The 22,194-nt window shown below is 45.3% G+C and overlaps 1 protein-coding gene across 1 annotated transcript in view; it reads left to right on the forward strand.

Annotated features, from left to right (window-relative positions):
* Positions 1-7,050: 7,050 nt before the first annotated feature.
* Positions 7,051-22,194, forward strand: part of Jarid2 (jumonji and AT-rich interaction domain containing 2) — a 186,018-nt gene continuing 170,874 nt past the window's right edge. The window contains exon 1 of the mRNA XM_038335118.1: positions 7,051-7,638. Coding sequence (XP_038191046.1) covers positions 7,594-7,638 — 45 coding nt within the window. The 5' untranslated portion in view covers positions 7,051-7,593. The remainder of the gene's footprint in view (positions 7,639-22,194) is intronic.

Raw genomic sequence — 22,194 nt, forward strand, 5'->3', positions numbered from 1 at the left:
TGGGGCCTCCCTCAAGGTCTGCAGGCCTTAGACCCCTAAGCCACACCTCCAGGCCATTCTTCTGTGTTACTCAACATTCCTTTCACAAAGCTCTGAAAAATTCCTATTTGAAAAACCAGCCTTTGAGGACAGGGTCTGGTTTAATTATATATCCCTAGAAAATGTCCAGCGTTTTTATTTTCAAGGAATGGTTGATAGCGAAAACACAAAAAGTTGGAAATTGATGATCTATGAAGTTTAGACACAGTGTAACTGCTAAGGTTGGAAATCCTCATGATACGTGTGTATGCTGTCTGTGTCTTCATATAGAAGCAGAATAGGGAGATGATTCTGGAAGGCAGAATATGAACTTTGGAGATGTTTTTCTGCAGGAGACAGTTTTGCTCTTGCTGAGCAGTGCATGTATTCATAGAAACCACGGACAAGGACATCGATCCTTATTAGTGGATAGCAAGTTTAAGGCTTAGATCGAGGGACTTGAGAAATGGCTCAGTAGTTAAGACAGATGGCTCAAACCTTTAATCCCAGCATTTGGGAGGCAGAGGCAGGTAGATCTCTGTGAGTTTGAGGCCACCCTGGTGTACACAGTGAGTTCCAGGACAGCCAGGACTGTTTCCAGAGAAACCCTCGAAAAGCAGAAACAAATAAAAAACAAAAAGAGCCAACCAACCAACCAAACAAAAAAGACTGATGGTCTGATTCCCAGCATGTACATGGTGACTCATAATCCCAGTCTTTCTACATTCATTCCTCCACCCCACCACAGGGCTTCCCTGTGTAACTTTTGGTTGTCCTGGAAATCACTTTGTAGACCAGGCTGGTCTCGAATTACAGAGATCTGCCTGTCTCTGCCTCCAAATGCTAGAATTAAAGGTGTGCACCACCAACGCCTGGTACAGCCCCAATCTTTAACTGTAATGCCAGGGGATCCAACACCTTCCTCCATCCTCTGAAGGCACCAGGAGCTCAGCTGTTGTAGAGACATACATTCAGGCAAACACATGTACATATCATGAAAATAAATAAATCTAAAAACAAGCCAGCAAGCAAACAACAAAAGCAGCCTTGTAATGAAAGAATACTCTCAAATGAACTGCCTCAATCAGCAGTTCAATGACTCCAAAGACTGATAGGTGAAAGATTCCTGATAATGGAGAAAGAATTGCTTCGATAATGGACAGTGATTGTTAGTACATTTTATCAAGCCAGAATTATTTTCTTCCACCTTCTCCTCCCACCTCCTTTAGGCGTTTTGTGTAGCCCAGGCTAGCCTCAAGGTCACATCGCCAGGGATGACCTTGAAGTCCTCCTCTTCCTGTCTTCCTGCCTGTACCTTCTCACTGACAGGACTAAGGTCAGGCCTGTGACACTGCCCGTGCTTTCTGTCCTTTGGTTAACTAATTCGGTTCAGCACACATACTGGATGGGAAAGAAGTTTCTTTGGGGCTATTTTCCCTGGCTGCTAGGGAAGAGAAGTGTTGAGGTGAGTAGAGTTAGGAAGGACATAAAAAGTGATAATGTCTCTTTTCAGCTTAGGAGAGCTCCTATTTCCATTTACTATTTTTACCCGCATTTTTAGTTACAATGGAAGGTGAGCTGATGAATACAGCTTCTTTGTCTTCTTTCCCTGGCTCCAGAGAAGAGAACTGTGATGTCCATGCCTTGGTTTCCACATTATAACCCCCTGTGGATTACCTGGTGGTGGACAAGTTCCATGCCCAGCACAGAGGGCTGTTTCACTATGGAACTTAACATGAATTTGAAAACTGCAGGCTTCCCCTCTTTGCTGCCTGTCCAGTTTTTTTAGTGAGCACCAATTCTATTTCAACAACTCAGGATGCAATCTAATTAGAGTAGCCATGGTAGTTTAAAAAATTTTAAATTCCTTTTATTTATTACTCTTTGCTTGTGGTCAAAGGACAATTAGCAGAGGTTGGGTCTCTCCTTTCACCATGTGGAGTCCAGACAGAAATCAGGACACTAGGCTTGATGTGGTTACCCGCTGGGCCACTTGCTGGCCCCAGTAGTTTAAAAATCTTAAATCCAAAGGCTTTTGGTGACTTCTGTCAAAGAGGTTTATAGACAACAAACAGGTTTTAAAACATCACTTGATTGTACCTGCTTTGTGCTGTGGCATTTTACTGAGGCTTGACAAATAAGACTATAAATTCAGGGGCAGAAAGCACTGACTGACAAAAAGGACTGTCTCATCGTCTTGACATCACTGACTCCATCTTTAAGATGGCTGTTTACTGCTGGTTTACCTCCTGGTGTGTTTTAAAATACTCTTGCAAATCTCAGTCTGCTCGAAATAGCTGCTCTACCCTCTTTCAATAGAAGCTCCCACCTTCTGAGTATAGTGTCTCATAGTTATTTATAAACCTGATGTCAGTCAAAGATCCCTCCTCCGCATTCTCTTCCTCCACATGTGAAGACAGAGCTACATAAAATTAGAAACTTTGCATAAGGTATTTAGTCACTTAGGTAAAAACCATTTGTCAGTCAGCAATTCTTTAAGTGAATGAGAAAAAGAAAAAGGAAAGGACATGGCTGCTCCTAGGTATGGTGGAGGAGAAAGTTTACTGTAGATAAAAGGGAGAGCATAGCCAGCCAGAGGCAGAGACATCTGGGAGAGTGGTCAGGACCAAGGGCCCTGTGAGGAATGCTGGGAGAGGAAGACGAGGTGGAGAGAGGTACAGCAGCCAAGAGGAAAAAGGTACAAAAGAAAGAGGGCGGGTTACCAAAATGCCTCTGGGGTAAGGGCAGCCAACCCCTGGGCTGGAGAGTTCAGGGTAGAGGGCAGGTTATGTTGGCATTCATACCCTATAACAGGAAAGTACTGAGGCATGCTGGGAGAACCTGGGGCCAGGTCTGCTTTGATATGTTAAATAGGCACCTCAGCAGTTTGTCCCAGGGCTTGAGATTTAAAATATTAAGATGCATAAGTTCTTTGACTAAAAGCACAGTTCTAGGCTGTTCTGGGGGAAACCAGCTCCTTCTTAAGGAAAAATGTCTTTGGGATTTTTTCTTCTTTTTTTGAGACAGTCTTAAAGTTTTGTTTTTTTTTTCAAGATAGGATTTCTATCCTGGTTGTCCTGGAACTTGGGATCAGAGGCGGGTGCCCCCTCTTACTTGATAGAGGTGATAGAGGTTGACTTTGAACTCTGGATTCTCATTCTCTTGCCTTTATCTTTCCTGTGTCATATTTCCCTGCGACTGGGTCTTTTCTTGAACCTAGATCACAGTTTGGAGAATAGGGTGTTGACCTACACAAGTCACTTGGACCATGGTGCCCTGGGTTTGCGCCTGCTTCATGGATCCTATCAGGTATATGACCTTAAAAAAATCCTATCTAGGGGGGTGGTGGTGGTAGGGGGATGACAGGGTGGGGATTGAGGTGGCTCATGCCTTTGATCCCAGCCCTCAGGAGGCAGAGCCAGGTGGATCTCTCTGAGTTTGAGGCCAGCATAGTCTACAAAGCAGGTTCCAGGACAGTCATGGCTGTTATACAAGAGAAACTGTAATTGATTAAGTAAAATGCTGCAGGTTCTTGAGTGGCTGCAGCGGGCAGCAGGCCGTGAGAGCAGATCTCTGAAGGCGACTGGTACCAGGTAGGGAGCCACACAGCAGGTGAGAGACAGACTTGGATAGGCATGCCATGCAGAGTGAGGTTGGATATCTGGTGGGTTATGGAGGGATAAGGGGGATAAAGGGTAGAAGGGGGGAGGAAGGGAGGGAGGGAGGGGAAGGACTCAGGCTGGAAGCTGAAGATCAGCTTGCCTCAGCAGAGGGGTGTGTGTGGCTTGTCTCTTAAAGGGACAGAGCAGACCCTTACAGTTAATATAAAAGTAAAAAATAGCTCTGTTGCAAAAGTAGAACTGGAGATGATGACAGCAGTTTAATTGTCAATAGCTTAAATGCTGGCCATTAGAGTTTGGTTGAAATATTAAAAAAATATCTTCTCAATTCTATCAAGTTCCTGAGGCTCTGAAGGGAATATAATAAATTATGTCTGGGCTTGGTGGCACACGGGCCAGCCAAGGGAACTTCCAGTTTGGTAAAAAGAAAGAGACAGAGAAACTACAGACACTGACTCTGTGAACTTTACCACTTTAAAATTTATTTTTATTTTTTTGGACAGTGTCTGATTATTCCATGCAGGCCTTTAACTCCAGATTGTCGTCTGGAGAAGGAGGCTCACAGGCTCGCACTAGCAGGCCCAGCTGTGTGCTAATTTACAAAGGACTCTGAGTCCTCAGAGAGGACAGTGTTAGCATGGAGTCCTAAGGAACCCAGTACTTAGAGAGCCTTCCCAGGCTCCTAAAAATAGTGCTCAGAGGAGTTAAAAAGCCATCACAAGAAAAGCAAACTAGCCAGCCTGAAAATGAAAAAGCAGTAGCAAAGGTGATATTTGGCCTGGCCTCCATCTTGGGCAAGGAAGTCACCAGGAGACAGTTACTTCCACAGCAGGGAAGACTTTCAACCACAAAGGACCATCCATTTTCCTTTTCAAGGAAAACAACACTAGTATTATTTAAGTCTTATGGAAATGAGCAAATTCCTCCTCTACAACCCCCTCAGGCCTCAACTAACAGAATGGTTTTTTAAGCATGCCTGTGACTTGGAGTTTGGTAGTCTGGCAGGAGAGTTCATGGGCCCAGGACTGAGAAACCCAACAAGTCTACGGAATCCACAAGAAACTCACTTTGTTCTTTAACAATTGCCTGGGGACTGACAGATATGACGTTAAATTTACGCAAAGCTGTTTAAAATCATAACGATGTGGAGAAGCAGACACCCCTAGTATGCGGCCCATAATAGTCATAATGACTTTGGAAAACACCTTGTGGCAAGATGACCATAAAGTCGCTTGGGTGGTCACAACAACTGTAAAACAGGATGTATTGGATCATTCCCACCAAATGGAAATAGTGAATAAGTTGTGCAATATTTAGGACACACAGGCAATTTTTTATTGTAAAATGAGCATTAATTTTAGGAAAATGTTATTTTAAAAAAGGACAAATAATGAGACTTAATTTTTTCTTTTTAAAATGTGTCTTATGTCAACTCATGAAAAGATTCCATTAACCTGCTTGGTTCTAAAGGAGGTTTTTGCTAACTTTTAACTCTCTCCACCAGTTTTGGTCAAGAGTTTACTTGTAGATGAGGAAACTGAGCTCACGGAAGCCATTGCTTACCTGAAGTGGTCACTGTGCCATTTGAATCCATAGCTGTTAACCTGTTTCTTAGCACTTTCTAGACCTCACGATTAGCTGCCCTGTGGGAAATTGTCAGCAGCCGGTAAGGAAGGCGGGGAAGAATGAAAGGTGGCCGGGGGAGGCTCCAGCGTTTTGGTTTGACTGACACTAGCCTGGAGGATTTGAAAAACAGGACCTCTAAGACCTTGAGTAAAAACCAGGAAATTAACGCAGACGCCGGGAGACTTGATAAAGTTCCTGCGAGTGCGAATGCCCCAGAGAGCGACAGCAGGGCCTGCGATCCATTGATCTGAGCGACTGCCGAGCCTGGGCAGGGGCTGGGGCAGGTAAGGCTGTGGGGCACGGACCGTTGGGGTTTCGGGCACTTGGTGTTCGAGACGCTTCCTTACGGTCTGCGTGTGTGGTTCGGGCTCCGTACGCCGCTCCTGTTTTTTGAACGTCGGCGTTTCGGTCTCACTGGCGGACAACCCTAGTCCTGAGGGTAAAGACCCTTTCAACCGCCTTCACCGACAGCCGGGGCTTCCCCTCGGAGCCACCCGCGACGGCCTAGTGTCGCGTCGGGCGGAGGTTCGCGGGCTGGCGACCACCGCGTCGCGTGCCTGCTCCGGAGGTCGCCCTCCCCATCCGCCTCGCGCGTGGGGTCGCGTGTGGCCACGGGCCGGCTGTGAGCCGTGACCCCGGACCACCCCGGCCGCGCGCCGCTCCGCACACCACACACACACACACACACACGAGCGGGCGCGAGGCGCTGTCCTGAGGTGACACCGCCGCCTGCCACGGCAGAAGCAGCCGGCGCCGCCGATCAGCGAGTTCGCACCGAGGATTCCTCTTGGTGCGTGGCCCAGTTTTGCTTAGGACCCGCTCCAACCCCTCGCTGACACCGCCCCCCGCGCCACCACGCTCCGAGGCCTTCCTCGGGGAAGCCTGGCGGCTTGCCCCCCTCGTGGGCCCACGGGCCCGCGGTACGCGCGCGCGCACGGGCGCGCGAGCGATTCCTCGATTCCACAGGCGGTTCGCGCCCCGGGTGGGGGCGGGGCGCGCGGGGCCTGGCCGGCCGCCTGCGGGGAGGGGACTGGGGGGCGGGCCGGCGTGGGGAGTTCCTCGCTCGCGGACCACACGCTCCGCGGGCCAATCCCGTGCCAGCCTCTAGCAGTGTCGCACGCGGGACACGTCCTAGCGTTTGTTGGCAGGGCCGGCGAAGGGGGAGGGGGCGAGAGCGGGGAAGGGAGTTTGAGTGACAGGCGGTGCGGAGCACGCTGGGAATTGTAGTTCCGAGCTCCCGTGGCCATAGCCATTTTGTAGTCAAGGGACTACAACTTCCAGAAGATCAAGGGGACTATTCTAAGGTGCCCCGGGAATAGGCGGCTCTCCCCCGGGCCGGGCGTCCTGGGCCTCTGGTTCCCAGCTGCCCGGCTGCAGGTAGACGTGAGGGCAGTGGCGAGGGTTTGCATGTGGCGGCCGTGGGGTGAGCGGACTGCGGGGAGGGGGGAGGGAAGGGGTTGAGGTGGAGCGACCGAGCTTGCCATGCATTGAGCTAGGGAGCCTCTCTCAATTCCACGCCTGGGATCGGAGTGGGAGAGGCGTCTGGGGGGCGGACTGGGAAGGGTTCGCGGAGGCCTCTCCCGGGTCTGGTCGACGGGGCTACGGCAGTGCTGTGCACCGGGCTGGGGCTGGTGGGCAAAGGGTAAGCAGGCGTGCGGGGGCTCAGCTGTGGGAGTTTTCGGCTGGCAAGCGGCGGGGAATTAGCCGAGGAGCCCTAACTTGTATAAAAGCAGAGTCCATTTAAAGTTGGGCTGGATAGCCTCTCTCTCATTGGTTAGGGGGCTTGGAAAAAAGAGACTCGGCGAGCCCTCCGCTGTGGTGCTGCCGCCGCCGCTGGAGTTGACTCTTCTGCTCGCACTGCTGCTGCAGCACAAACGTGACTTCCAACATTTTGAATTTATCTTTCCTTTTTCTTATCCAAGATGTAACTACAGATCAGACACTAAGGACCTTCACGTTTCGCTGATGTAGTTTTTGGAAGAAAAAGGGGGGGAGTGAAGGGCGTCGGTTTTTTTTTCTTCTTTTTTTGTGTCTCTGTGTTGTGTGTTTCGGGGGAAATTTTCCATTATGAGTGTTTTACTAAAGTGAATTTTTCTTGTTTGCTTCGTTCGTCTTTGGCTCTTTTTATTTTTTTTTCTTTTATCCTTCTCAATTTCGGATTTATTTCAAGGCGAATCTGGCTTTGGGGGAAGAGGAAGAAAAGTCGGATTACAAGATCAACCACCACCAACAACAATAAAAACCACCAGGATATTTTTTTGCAAATTTCTGACGGCTTTAAATTCATGAAGCAATTGTCCCCTTTTGCAATCAGCATTTGGATCTCAGAATGAGCAAGGAAAGACCCAAGAGGAATATCATTCAGAAGAAATACGTAAGTGCTCCTAACAACACACCCTTTGGCTTGCAGTTTTAAGCAATGGTTGTGAATGTCAAGTTTATAGATAAATTCTGCCGCTCAAGGGTTTTCAGCGGCGTCCGATAAGGCTGGTTCTTGCTTTTCCGAAAGGGCTTTTCAGGCAAAGTCGTGTCTGCCTAGTTTGGTTGAGAAAACAGACTGGTGTAGAGATACCTCAAGTGAATAAATTGACCTCGAATGACACAACATTAATGTAGTTTTAGATGAAAGGCAAGTGATTCTGGTGGAGCGTGGGGTTCTGTGAGGGGGGGGCCTGCCATGATAGAACTAAACTGCATTCTCGGGCGGATTTGGCCCCATATTGCACTTTGCATACAAATGAGCCTGCTATTGGTGTTATTTAGGAAATTGTGTAAGATATGTGTGTTGGAAGCCCTTTGAGTTGCAACCCTGGGTTCGATTATGACGATCTTCCTGCACTAGCACATCCATTTAATATATGTGGTCGTTTTGGCTTATGTAGTTTGCAACGTAAGCCAGTTGGGAATTATGTTATAGGGATTGCATTTATTGGTATTGACTTTAATAATGAGGCTGATTTTGGTTTTGTTTAAAAAGAGTTCATTGTTTCTAGTTTTAGGGGAAAATCGAGCTAATGTTTAAGTATGTGTGTGAGTGTGTGAGTGAATGCATATGTTACTACAAATAATTCACCCTTCTTAACTGGGCTTCTGAAATTGGGTCGTAGTAGTTAATTTTGTTTTGTGCATAGTATAGCAACGTTTTGCTTGGCATAGGGAGTGTTTTTGTTTTGTGTGGTGGCTTTTTTGTTGTTGTAAGTTTTGGGGGGAGGGAGCAAAGAGGGGAACCAGGGGATTAACCAAATATGCACTCAAGTGATCCGGTGGTTAGCTGCATATGCTTTACAGCAAAGAACTCCCCCCCCCCGAAAAAAAGGCCCTTGAAGATACATAAAGAACAATGCGAACGTAGAAGAAAGTTTTATAACTAGAGTCGACAATTTGGTGTTAGTATTTTCCCTTTCTGTTTTGTGGAGTGTATAATGGGAGATGACCTTCGGGGCAGTGGCTCTGTTAAAAAATATATTTAGTGGAAAACCTTAATTCCTCTTCCGGAGAGCTGATTCTAATCTAGACACGAAAACTTAACTATGAAAGAAACGCGAGATTAAATAATGAAGCTCAACTTACAAAGCTGCTCCATAAGGAATTTAAGAATTAAAATACATCCGCATTGCAGAGGGCTGGGTAGAGCGCTAAGGACTAGTTTAAACTCGGCGTGTAGAAACTGCATGGGCAGAACCTTGCCTTGGAGAGTGGACGCCTTCCCAGAACATGTCTGTTTCTGATGTAGCCACAAAGGAGATGGGGTAGAACTTGGACAAGAACCCTCCACCCTATCCCGGACCTCGATAAGTTGAAAAGCACTGTGGGGTAGGCTTTTTTGTTGTTGCTGGTTGCCAGCGAATGCTGTCGAGTCCGGGCGTCCGGACGCAAGCCGCTGTGGCCGGCGGTGGCCGCGCGAGGCAGAGCATCTGCGGGAGCCGAGTCCGTGCTCACATCGTGCTCCGGCCCGCTGCCCCGGCCACAGCGGGCCGGCAGGGTGAGCGGGGCCCGCGGCGGGTTGTGCAGGGGCCGGGGCGGCGGGCTCGCGGGCCGCCTGTAGGGGGCGGACTCCGGGCTGTGCTCTGGCCGGGCGGGTGGGTGGGGCTCGCGGGTGGCGCGGCGTGCAGACTCGGGGCGGGCCAGGCTGGTGAGTGCAGCGGAGGGGGAGGCTGCCTCGGGCGCCCCCCGCCGCGCGCACGGCTAGGTTCGGCGGCTCTGGCGTCTTCACGCCGCCCTGCCCCGCGGGCTCCAGCGCAGTCTCGAGAGCAACAGGTTAAGCAGGCAAGACGTCAGCGCGCCCCTTCCCCGCCCCGCGGCCTTCCCTTGCCAGGCGCCTATGCAATTCCCCCCTCCTCTCCCCGCCCCCTCTCCGCCCTCTGTCCCTAGTGGTTCTGGCCCCCACCCCCGCCGCCCCCCATCACCATCAGCGACGGTCTGTTGTCGTTGTGACGTCACAAAGGGACGACCCGGTGGAACCTTTCCTCCTCCGTGATGTCAAAAGTCGGGCGGAAGGTTCCAGGAGCGGTCTGAGTGGGAGCTGTGGGACGTGGGACGTGGGAGGAGGAAGGGGCTGTGGAAGGTGCGGCAAACCTCCGCTTTGAGGTCTTCTGGGTCCCAGCAGGTGAGCATCGGGGAATCTTATCCCTCACCGAGTGCCCTTGAACTTTGTTCTTGTGCCACTTAGGGGCTGGAGAGGAGACAGGAGGGGCCTTCTTAACGCTGGAGTATTATTACTCCCCAGTTCCAGGTCTTTGATGGTGTGACATATTAGTGTAGTCCCACTCAGGCCCGTGTTAACATGGAAACGAAGGGAAGTGCATTTAGGGGAGCTTTACTTGTGTGTGGACGAAGTTGAATGAGGATTTGGTTACTTTGTCGTGTTGAGGTGGCATGATAACCTTTGAAGGGGATGCTGCTCAGCTATTGCTTTCTTCCGGAAGCTTTGCACTGTCTTTGGAGAAGGGCTGTCCTCTTGGCTGTGCTGTTCAGCTGCCCACTACTGTATCTGAATGACTGTACTCCAGAAAGCCCAGGACTTGTGTGTGAGTCTCAAGATCCACTGGATCTTAACAGGAGAACAAATGGTTCATGGTGGGAATCTTCACGTTTCTGTAAAATGGAAAATGTCATAACTGCTTTTGTCACTTGACTAAACCATTGAGATTATGTGGGTGGAAGATGTAGAACAGTGTGCTGCTGCTTTATATAGAAGCTGGTGGAAGGCAGCATGCTTCCTTCAATTGCTCTCAAAAGCTTTAGATGCCTCCCATTTACTTTATTGCCTCAGCAAAGAGTTTGAGAGTGTGATTGTAGATGGAAGACTTTGGAGAAATGAGTGTTGTATTTCTTATTAAATGACATCCTTGAGAACCTCATAAATTGAAATATAATTCTATCTTAATTGTATTGGGCACGACTCCCACTACAATACCTTAAATAACTGGGAAAGGTTGCCTTCCAGAGCCCAATTGAACAATAAAACAGTTGTATGCAGCATATTTTCTGTCTTTTGCATCATTCTTATAGTTGGTTTTTCTTAGGGAAAGTAGGGGATGATAACCAGACTATTTGGTCTTAGCTTGATACCAGATAGGAGCAGATACTGCAAAAACAAATGTCCGGGTTGGTATTTAGGACAGCTTTAGCAGATTTTGTATCATTAGGCTGTAATAACGTTTAAAATAGCATATGCTAGGACACGTTCACATGGGAAGTCATCAGACAACTTTTTTTTGATTCAGTTCTTTTTATCTTTAATTGGCATTGAATTTAGGCTTGTTTGCAAGACACATTTACCTTTCTCTTTGGAGCCATTTCACCAGCTCCCTACTTAGCCTTTATGTTTTAAGGGTCTAGTTTTCCAAATGCCTGTAATTCCTGCACCGTTCGAGGTTATCTTGGTCCATAAGCCCACTGTCTTTCAGATCCCTTGCCATCAATATGGCTCAGTTGGTAGAATGTTTTCCTAGCATTTGCCCATTGCCAGGAAAACTGGGCCTGATGGTGCCTGTAATCAGGAGGTTTAAGCAGTAGGATCAGGAGTCAAGGGTAATTCTCTGTTACATAGCTAGTGTGAGGCCAGCAGCCGGGAATATACTCCTCAAAAACATACCCAGACCACTCCGGGACCCCAGAAAGTGAGAGGGCTTACTTCATTAGGTTTAGAAACTGAGTCTTACTACAGTTTATAGTTGCAAAGTAAAATTAAACAATAGAAAGCAGTATACCAGGGCAGGGATGTTGAGCTCAGTGCTGGAGTGTTTGCTTAGCATGGCTGAAGTCCCAGGAGGGTTGATCTCTAGCACTGAAAGTTCAAAGTAATGACTGCCTGGCATGGTTGGTACACACCTTTAATCCCCAGCCCTGGGGAACCAGAGAGACCCATGCTTGTCTCTTAGTTTGAGGTCAGCCTGGTCAGCACAGCCAGTTCAAGGCCCTGTTTCAAAAAAGTCAGCTTGCTTGCTTTTCCTTTGTTGAATGATCACTGTGATTTTACAGCTGTGGGGGAAGGACTGAAGTTACTCAGTTGCAATTCATATTGTCTTTGCTTTTTTTCTAGTAGTGGGAAGAAAACCCTTCCCTTTACCGAGGAGTCTAGGGTGGATGTGATTTTTTTTTTTTTTTTTTTGGTGAGAGCTGGAGGTGGAACTTAGGGTCTTACATATGCTAGGAAAACTGTGACACCAAACAAAATCCTAGTTCCAAACAGAAGCATCTTTAAAAACTGTCACTATAGACAGACGATACAGAAGCAATACTGTCAGGTTGATAGTGTGTTAAATTTAAAACGAATAATTCTGTTCTAAAAGCCAAAATTGGGTTCTTATATTTTGGGTCAGTTTATTACGTCTTTTTTTTAAAGGGCTAATATCTGTACAGATACTTCACAATCAAATTATTTTACTTACTTTGTATGTGCATGTTTGTGGGTATGTGGATGCTGTCTCGCACATGTGTAGGTCGGGGTATAACTTGGAGGAGCTGAACCATCTCACTTTATTGGGTTATTTATTGTTTGTGGGCTAATATTGGAATTGAGGGTTTGTAGCCACTGGCCCAAATAGTCAGCTTTTGTAGTTTAGATGGTTAGTTGATATTTTGCCTCATTAGTTGGGACATGGTTAGAACTGTTCCCTGATACTGGGTCTGTCTAAGGCACTGAGTCTCTTCTTAGTTAAGTGCCTTGATTATTTAAACTTACTGACTTCAAAAGGATGACATCTTTTGAAGTTTCTGACTGGTGCCTGTTCCATTAACAGTGGATTTGTCTTGAAAGAGGATGAGGGAAAAATCATATTAAGCCAAGTATATAAACACTCAGTAAAGTCTAAACTGGGGTGTTTTGAATTTCTTGCTTTGTCTTGGTCATGGTAGTAGTATTCAGAATTAAGCTTTGGTCATTTTAATTAAAATTCTGGGTATAGTATTCAAGTCCTACAAGTTTCCCCAATTGTTGGGTCGTCAGTTCTAACTCCTACCCACCTAGCCTCCTTGCCCGTAGGTGCAGAACATTCTGGTTATTAACCTGAAGCTTCTGCCCAGTGGGCAGCTATGGGGTGTGCTTCTGTCCCCTTTGGCTTCCACCCAGAAGGCTTGCCAAGTGTCAGTTGTTTGTTCCCCAAATCTGGTTATTCCAGTTGAGCTTATACTTGTAATTACAATGAAGTCTTATGTCAACCTTGAAATGACTGTGAAAACAGTTGCTTCTACTTTAAGTTGAATGCTTTGGAAGAGACGTGAAAAAGTGCTAAAAGAAAAAAAGTGTTAAATTAGATGTAGGCTGGACACTTGATCTTGTGGATTCTTCATAAACTCTGAACTGCAAGTCATTCCTCTTTTTGGTGGAAGCAGTGGTGGTATGGTGAGCTAAGTTATACCTCCAGCCTCCAGGTCACTGCCTTAAACACTTAAGTTCTTCTCTTCAACGTGTGGAACAAGTCTCAAGTCAGAAATGATGGCGTACAAATTGGATGGGAGATTAACTGAGATCCCAGCCGTGGGAGGCTGAAATATGAGGATTGTTGTTGATTTCAAGGGTAGCATGGGGTATAGAGTGGCACTGTCTAAATAAAAGAACAAGTTTAGTAGCAAAAAGTAATTTCATTTATCTTTTCATCACATCACTCTTTTGTAACTTTTCTTTTTGATAATCTCATGTAGCTCAAGCTGGCCTAATTAATTGTGTAAGAAAGAGATGGCCTTGAACCCTTAATCCTCCTGCTTCTGCCTTCCAAGTGCTGAAGTTGTAGGCACCCACCACTAAAGGTTTGAGAGTTTTTTTTTTTTTTTGTGTGTGTGTTTTAATTTTACATTTATTCTCTCTGTCTTCTGTGTGTTGTGTGTGTGGTGTTTGGTGACAAGTGCTTTACCCACTGACTCACCTTGCTGGTCATATATATAACAGTTTTACTCTTCCATAAGATACCACTTACGATGTCTTCCATTTCAAATCCTTAAGTGTACATTTATGTTTTAAATTTACTTTTGAGTCAAGGTCTCATTCTGTAGTCCATGATGACCTCAAACTCGTGGTGTTCTGTGATTCTAAGTTCTGGCATTATAGACATGGCTTTTAGTAATGCCTTAAAGTTTAGTTCCGTTCTGATTCATTATAAGACTTAAAATTGCAGCTGACTCCTTCAGGAAGTGACTACTTACTGTTTTGCTTCTGGTGCCGTAATCTTGCCTACTTCCAGTACAGCTGCTCCCCTTAAATAAATGTTTGTATGTTGTGTGCGCATCTATGTATATGCCTCTGTGTGCTTGTTGTACACATGCCCTCCCATAGCATATGTACAGGCCAGAGGACAACTGGCAGAGGTGCCTTGTGTGGATCCTGGGGAATTGAAATCAGGTTATCAGGCAGAGGCAAAATGCCTTTACCTGTGGAGCCATCTTACCAGTTCAGAGAACACATTTAACAGCCACACAACACCTTCTTGAAAACATGTAGACGACCCAGTCAATTCTAAAGTAGCCACCCACATTCATGGTTTTTACATAGCAAGGTCACATGAAAAAAGGGGCTTTTGAGGCCATTTTACAGAAGAGAGTATCAACGCCAAAACATTGTTCCTATAGTTTAAAGCTGTATGGTATGTCTTCCTGTGTTTTTTAGGCTTAGATGAAATAGATACCAAATGATTAATCAGTACTACCCCGAAGGGGAGAACGATTATAAAAGGGTCCTGTCAGCTTCTGAGAACAAGGTGTGTGCTAGGCTGCAGCATGTTTATGCTTGATTGTTTCTTATGGCACCAGATGGTGGAGCTACTCTCTTGTCCCCTTGTCTCTTTCTCAGAGTCGTCATTGGAAGAGCCTATGTGGGACTGGTTATTAAAGCTCTGTAGTGTTGTGATTGTCCATCCTACACTCTTGGCTGTACCTGTGGGCCATCATGGGCAATAGTTCTCCAGGATTCCAGGAAATACTTTGCTATCTCAGGGCTGTCACAGATCACCTTTGTTACCTTTTCCTTACACTTGGACTGTTGATCCTGGCTTTGCTGTTTTGGAGACCATGAGTTCTGGAGGGAATTGTCCTTGGTCCCCACCAGTGTTTCTGTCTGAAACAGAAACTGTCTAGATGTGTTGATGGGGCAACTAGAGTGATAGGAACGTTATATGTAATTACTCATTGAGTCGTAAGGGTGTGTGATTGACTGCATTTGAGAAGAATCCTACTGTAGGCCCATATGGTCACCTTACCTTTCAGACAGGCTGTCACTAACCTGACAAAAGGTCAGGATGTTGCTCTGCTCTTTGTAATTTAGTTTTGGCCTCGAATTTGTGATCCTGTGGTTCTGCCCCAGCACCAGTGCCTGGGGGATTACAGGTGGGATTACCAACCTAAATTTAGTAAGTCCATCAAGCTCTGCCACTCATGCAGAGGAGGACTGAAATAGTTTAGATAGTAATGTTGACTTCCTGTGAATCCTAGGTTAATTGGACTGTTATCCATACACTGACTAGTTTTACATCATCTTGACACAGCTAGAGTTATCTGAGAGGAGGGAACCTCAACTGAGAAAATGATTCCCAATAAGATCAGGCTATAGGCAAACCTGCAAGGGCATTTTCTGGTTGATGGGGAGGGCCCAGCCCATTGTGGTTGGAGCTACCTCTGGGCTGGTGGTCCTGGGTTCTACAAGAAAGCTGGTTGAGCAAGCCGTGGGAATAAAGCAGTGCACTCACTCACTCCTCCATGGCCTCTGCATCAGTTACTGCCCTGCTTGAGTTACTATTCTGACTTTCAGTGATGAACAGTGACGTGAAAGTGTGAGCCTTTCTTCAAGTTGCTTTGGTGTTTCAACAAAGCAGTGCTAACTTACTGAGGCACTTTATGTACATTATTCTTGAGTACACACAGGCCTTTTCATGTTTTTTGGAGGTTGGTGGTAGATAGGGAACAGTGAAGTGGATGGGTTGTGGGTGTTTTTGTCAGTTCAGGAGATGACTGTCTGGCCTCCTGGGAGATAGCAGCCTAAGCATTTCTGTATTTCTGATGACTGAATTTGCCAGAGAATGTAGGAAGCCTTTTGGTATCTATCTTACTGCTTTCTTACAATCTGGGTGGTTCTTTCTCCATTATGTTCTAATCACTATTTTTGAGAGATCCTCAATTGTTGACTCTTGGTTCTAATTTCTGACAACTATTAAATGTTTGGTGTCTGTTTGGTGCAGCACCAGGTGCCAGGAGGAAATGAGAAGGGATTAGTACCTAGCATGTGTATTTATCCCCTCTATAGGTTTACAGAAAGACTGGCTGAATGCTCATTCTGTTAGGCAGCAGGGAGTTTGCTTTTTGTGTTTAAGTTGTCATTACTAGTACATGAGCTTCAGTCATAGAGGGCCTTCAATTTGGACAGGTCTGCTTTGACTATATAGGGCACTTAGATAATGGATAAGTTACTTCCAGCTTTTCTTTAACTTGGTTGTATGACCCTGGACAAGCTACACAACATGGCTCAATTCCTCCTCATCTGGAACATTATTGAGTGCACCTTATAGGCTGGGAGAGCCAGGGAGATTTTTGATGTGAAAGCACTTTGTAAACTGCATACCGCTGCACAAATGCTCAAGGTATTATTACACAGTTGGAAATCACCAACTTGGAGACATCAGCCTGCCAGCAGCCTTCCTAGCTGACTCAGAAATAAATAAATCTAGTAAATTCATAGACAACAGTATATTTAGAGCAAGGCTTTAAAGAGGTGATATAATCACACCCACCCCTCCCATTCACACTTGGTTTGTTGAATGTCTATTGACTCAGGACACATGACAATTAGAAAAGATAGGTTGAGAGTTACGATTAGAGCAGTACCTAATCTGTCTTCACAACATATTTAAAAGTACAACTTGAGGGATACATATTCCTTGAAACTGAAAATCTGATAATGATCCTTTAGTGACTGCTTGTTGTCTCTTGCATCAAGTGTAAGCCAAGTTTGTGTTCAGTATAGAATAAAAACCCTTTCTAGTTTACACCATCCATTTACCTGCCCCATCCTCTATACACACTCCTAGATTTAGCCAGGGCCAGCCTCTAACTTTGCAAGTTCTCATCTGTGCTCAGGCAAGTGGGTTTCCTGAGGAGTCCACTATGCTCCTCATGGACCTAAAGGCTAGACTGCCATCCTCCATCCACGACAGACTCTAGTTTTTCCTTACTGATGGGTAGCACCCCTTACTTCTAGGTGCACATAAGGAGTACTTCTTTGAACGTCTGTTAGGGGCTGAGTTTTGCAGGTGTTTGTGGGTAAGTGATATATGCACTAGTTAGTGCTTGGAGAGATTCCCCCCCCCCCCCTTTTTAAATTTGAGACAGGGTTTCTCTGTGCAGTCCTGGCTGTCCTGGAACTTGCTCTGTAGACGAGGCTGGCCACAAATTCACAGATCCACCTGCCTCTACCTCTTGAGTTCTGGGATTAAAGGTGTGAGCCGCTACTGCCGAGCACCCAGAAAATTCTTTAATTAAACTAATGGTGGAATTCTGGGATGGAATTGGTTTGGCTCTAGTGGAAAAAGCTGGAGCTCATGAATTAGAATTTTAGATTCCTCATTTTAAAGCTGTTGAAAGATTGTCCCAGACTCACTTTGTTGGTCATGAAATCTAACACTAGAGAGTGAAAGCACTTGAACAGGTCATAGTGACACACTTCTCTCTTCCGGCCGGTGCGTTCTTAGTGCTCCATTGTAGCTGAAGTAATTGATTCATTTTCATGGAAAAATAAAAATTCATATGTAATCCTCATAGCTAATTATAAGCCAGAAGCATTTTCCCTGTGTGAAAAATGGCTTTTCTGCTTCATTATGAAATCATTTCAGTCAGACAAGTATGCAAAGATAAAAATTACTGAAATGGCATACTGGATATTGCTGCACTTGAAGATGTATAGGCTCACTCAGTATGTGATTTTTGCTTTTATATCTTATCCTAGTTATCAAAATCCAGTGATTTTTGTTGTTGTTTTTTAAATGGCTCTAAACATGCCATTGACATGGGCTTTAGTTGGCGTGTTGCCCCTTTGATGGCTTTTCCACAGGTTAGGGTTATAAAAAATGTTTTGTGTAGCCTTCTTTGTGTGTATCCTTTGCACTTGAGATTTCTCAGTGTTGTAGAATTACTGACTCAAAACTGTTCCATTGATGTGGGATGTCCTTCTATTATTTGTTGCTTTTATTGGTTGATGAATGAAGCTGTTAGGGCCAATGGCTTAGCAGGGTAAAGCCCAGCGGGAAATCAGAATAGAGATGGAGTAGGCAGAGTCAGAGACATGGCATGTAGCTGCTGAAGAAGGACCCCAGAGTCTTAACCACTGGTAAGCCACAGCCTCGTGGTGACACAGATGAATGGAAATGGGTTAATTTAAGATGTAAAAGTTAGCCAGGAATATGCTTGTAATTAATATAGTTTCTGTGTGATTATTCAGGTCTGGGCCTACATTCCATGTTATCTTCTGGGGAGGGGCTGTGCTAATTACATTCTATGTATGGTGCATCTTAGGCCATCTGATTTGTTTGTTGGCTTTTAAATACAAATACGAACATTGGTAACTAGTAAAGATGTCAGTTTCTATTTTCTTTCCTTGTCCTTTTCCAGGGCATTTAGGACTAAGATAAGACACGTGGAAGCATCGTAACACAAAATTAAAAGCACGTGTTATTAGACAGAGGGCTTTATTTAGTACTGAAGGAAAGGAGAGAGCTTGTATAATTGTACACGGGGTGGGAGTTCAAGACAGGGTTTCTCTGTGTAAAGTGTAACAGTGTCCTGGAACCAAGCTGGTCTTAAACTCACAGAGATCCACCTGCCTCTGCCTCCTGAGTGCTGAGATTAAAGGCATGCACCACTACCGCCCAGCTAATTCTACATTTTTAGTGTTTATGAGGTTCTTTACTTTGTGAATACATGCAGATACTTAAGTAGTAAAATGACCTGGAATCATATTTTTGTTTGTACTCAAGATTTCAGTCTTGTTTGTAGGGTGGCCTTTGTACCATTCTTAGGGCTGAGCTTCATAGCTTGATCAATGAAATACAGCTGATAGGTTTTAGCATCTTGCTAAGTTTGCTCCCATCATGCTAAGGGGGCAAAGGATGTAAAACACTGGGAAGAGAGCACTATCTTTGGAGCATATGAACGTGTAGTCTTTCCTTGCTATGCTGAGATGATGGTGACCTTGGGCAGATTGAGTTACAGAGTTACGGTAGGGAAAAAAGAGCCTCTTGATCCCATTAGAGGAGAATAAAAGGAAGTATCAATGTCTAGACAGTGTTGCAGGTCTATAGTGTGCATAGTGTGCAACTCTCCAAATTCTGAGTGGAAGAAAATATGTTCTGGGTCCTCTCCCTCCATTACAGCATGTTGTAGTTGTGGAAATTAATGTGGCTACTTAGCACTTGTCTCTCACTATGGCTTGCCTTTTCCTTAAGTAATGGGAAAATTCTGGGATTGATTTTTTTTTTTTTTTTAATTCTCTCTTATGGTGTTTGTAAGGTTGGGATAGAGTGACAGAGAAGCAGCATTCCTTTTTGGTCCTCTTGGAATGGATCGAAGTGCCTTTAATCCCAGGGAGGCAGAGGCAGGTTGAGTTCCAGGCCAGCCAAAGAAATCTACACAGGGAAAAAAGAAGTGTCTTTGGATGAACTTGTTTTTTTAGGTGGAATCTGACTGCCGTTGGTTTTACCCAAGTTGCTTCCTTTCCCATTCTTACACTGCCCAAAGCACTAAAGCTCTGTTTGTTCTATTTTCAGATTGTAATGATGTCTTGATGTTGGGATGAAAGAGCCAATGTGAACGAATGGAAAGCATTTAATACGGAGTCATGGTCTGGGCTCCTAGTTAAATTAGTAGCACATGCTTTTCATCTGCTTTGAAGCATTTCGGTCATGTTTCCTGGCCATCCATGGAGCTGTGACATCACACAGCTTGGCCCTTTACTCCATGACTCCATCAGATGAGGCACACACACATGCATGCATGTGCGTGCATGTGTGCTTTTAAATTTTTTGAGACAGGGCTTCTCTCTGCCCTGGCTGTCCAGGAGCTCATTCTGTGGAACAACCGGCCTCCTTTGACCTCCTGAGTGCTGGAGTTAAGAAACCACTGCCTGCCTGAGGCTGCTACTCTTAATGCCAGGTGCCCTGTGGATTTGGTACCTAAATATAGCAAGCATCATGAGGAGAGTTAATTGTTGGTAGAAGAAACAGATCATGTTATTAGTGATCCTTATTATTTCACAGGTTTTGTTGAACATTTGTGACTGTTCACTTTTCAGTTGTTTACTTGAGTTTCAAATTAGTTTCTTTCTTTTTAAAATTATGTATACAATATTCGGTCTGCATGTATACCTGCAGGTCAGAAGAGGGCACCAGACCTCATTACAGATGGTTGTGAGCCACCATGTGGTTGCTGGGAATTGAACTCAGGACCTTTGGAAGAGCAGGTAATGCTCTTAACCGCTGAGCCATCTCTCCAGTCCTCAAATTAGTTTCTTTTTTTTAAAATATTTATTTATTATGTATATAATATTCTGTCTGTGTGTATGTCTGCAGGCCAGAAGAGGTCGCCAGACCTTATTACTGTTGATTGTGAGCCACCATGTGGTTGCTGGGGATTGAACTCAGGACCTTTGGAAGAGCAGGCAATGCTCTTAACCGCTGAGCCATCTCTCCAGCCCCCTCAAATTAGTTTCTTAAATTAAAAAAGTTACTTACGCTGGACAGTGGTGGTGCACACCTTTGATCCCAGCACTTGGGAGGCAGAGTGAGAGATCTCTGTGAGTTCGAAACTAGCCTGGTCTCTGTGAGGGTGAGTGTCAGGATAGACTACAAAGCTACACAGAGAAACCCTGTTTCAAAAACAAACAAAACAAAACAAAGAAGAAAAGTTACTAATAACAAAGACCCCCCCTTCCAAAAATCCATGGTCTCACTATCTAAACCCAGCTGCCCTGGAATTTAGAGATTGCCTGTCTCTGCTTACCAAGGTACCTACAAGGTACGTTTTGTGTGTGTATGTGTGTGTGTGGGGGGGTGTGGGTGCTTGCATACCTGCCATAGAGTAATTGTGGAGGTCAAAGCATAACTTTTGGGAGTTGGTTTTCCTGTGTGCTTTTCCACCTGGGTGGTGAGCTTAGGTTGTTAGGCTTGCTGGTGTTTGCCTTTACCCAACAACAGTCAGTACCCAGTAACAGTCTGTTTCCCAGTAACAGACGGACAGAGCCTCCCTTCTCCTCTTTATTCTGTAGCTGAAGATTTGTCTGGAATGCACCTTTCTTTTCCCCAGCCTCGTGAGTACTGGGAATGTAGGTTTTCCTTGCCTTTTATTTTTGATATATTTTTATATCAAAACGATAGTTTTATTTCTTATGTATCTCTTACATGTCACACATACTCTCTAAAAGGATGTACATTCAACACAATGAGCTGTCAACCCAGGAACAAATTTTTTTTCTTGCCTTACCCTTACTAAAGTTCAGTTTTGGCATACAAAAATGATACAAAATTAAAATATGGGCCATAAACAGTTTCCCTCAAAACAGCAGATGTTTGGTACTGAGAGCTTTATTTTAGTTTTTTAGTCAGGACAGGGTCTCTATGTAGCCACGACTGCTCTAGGACTCATGTAGACCAGGCTGGCCTCAAACTTTCATCTATCTGCCTGCCTGTGATCGCATCAGAGTGCTAGAAGTAAAGACAGTGCACCCCCACACCTGGCCCCAGTTATTTTTTGAGGCAGGGTCTTTACCAGCTCAGGCCCATTTGAAACTCATTATGTGGCTCAGGCTACCCTCCAAGTTCTCACTAAGTCTCCTTCAGAGCCTTGTTTTACAAGCATGCGCCACTACACCTGGTTAGGTTTGAATTTAGACCAAAAATCTTTGCTCAGTAGTATTGGTATTGACACTGATAGAACTTTAATCTGCAAGAATTTTAAAGATTCATGAAAGTAATCCTTAGTAATGGTTATCTCCTGAGTGGCAGAGATCAGATTTCTATTTAAATGCCAATGGAGTTTATTATCCCTTCCACCCCACCCCCGCCCCCCACCCCCAACCAGTGCAGGTAGCCAGGCAAAGTCTGGATTTAATAATGAACTTCTGAACTCCTGTTAGCTTAGTTGGTGGTGCTAGTAATGAGTCAGTGTTTTATATCTTTTTGGTTTTTCGAGACAGGGTTTCTCTGGCTTTGGAGCCTGTCCTGGAACTAGCTCTGTAGACCAGGCCGGTCTCGAACTTACAGAGATCCGCCTGCCTCTGCCTCCCGAGTGCTGGGATTAAAGTGTTTTATATCTTTAAAAATGCTTTCAAATACTCTGTTGTCATCTCAAACTGCTGTTAGGATTCCAAACCGCTGTGGTTCTAACTAGGTTAGAATCTATCGAAAGGTGGCTACACGAGCAAAAATAAAATCTCATCAAATAAACACATGTTGACTTG

The sequence above is a fragment of the Arvicola amphibius genome, chromosome 6, assembly GCF_903992535.2.
Source record: "Arvicola amphibius chromosome 6, mArvAmp1.2, whole genome shotgun sequence".
Taxonomy (NCBI): Eukaryota; Metazoa; Chordata; class Mammalia; order Rodentia; family Cricetidae; genus Arvicola; species Arvicola amphibius.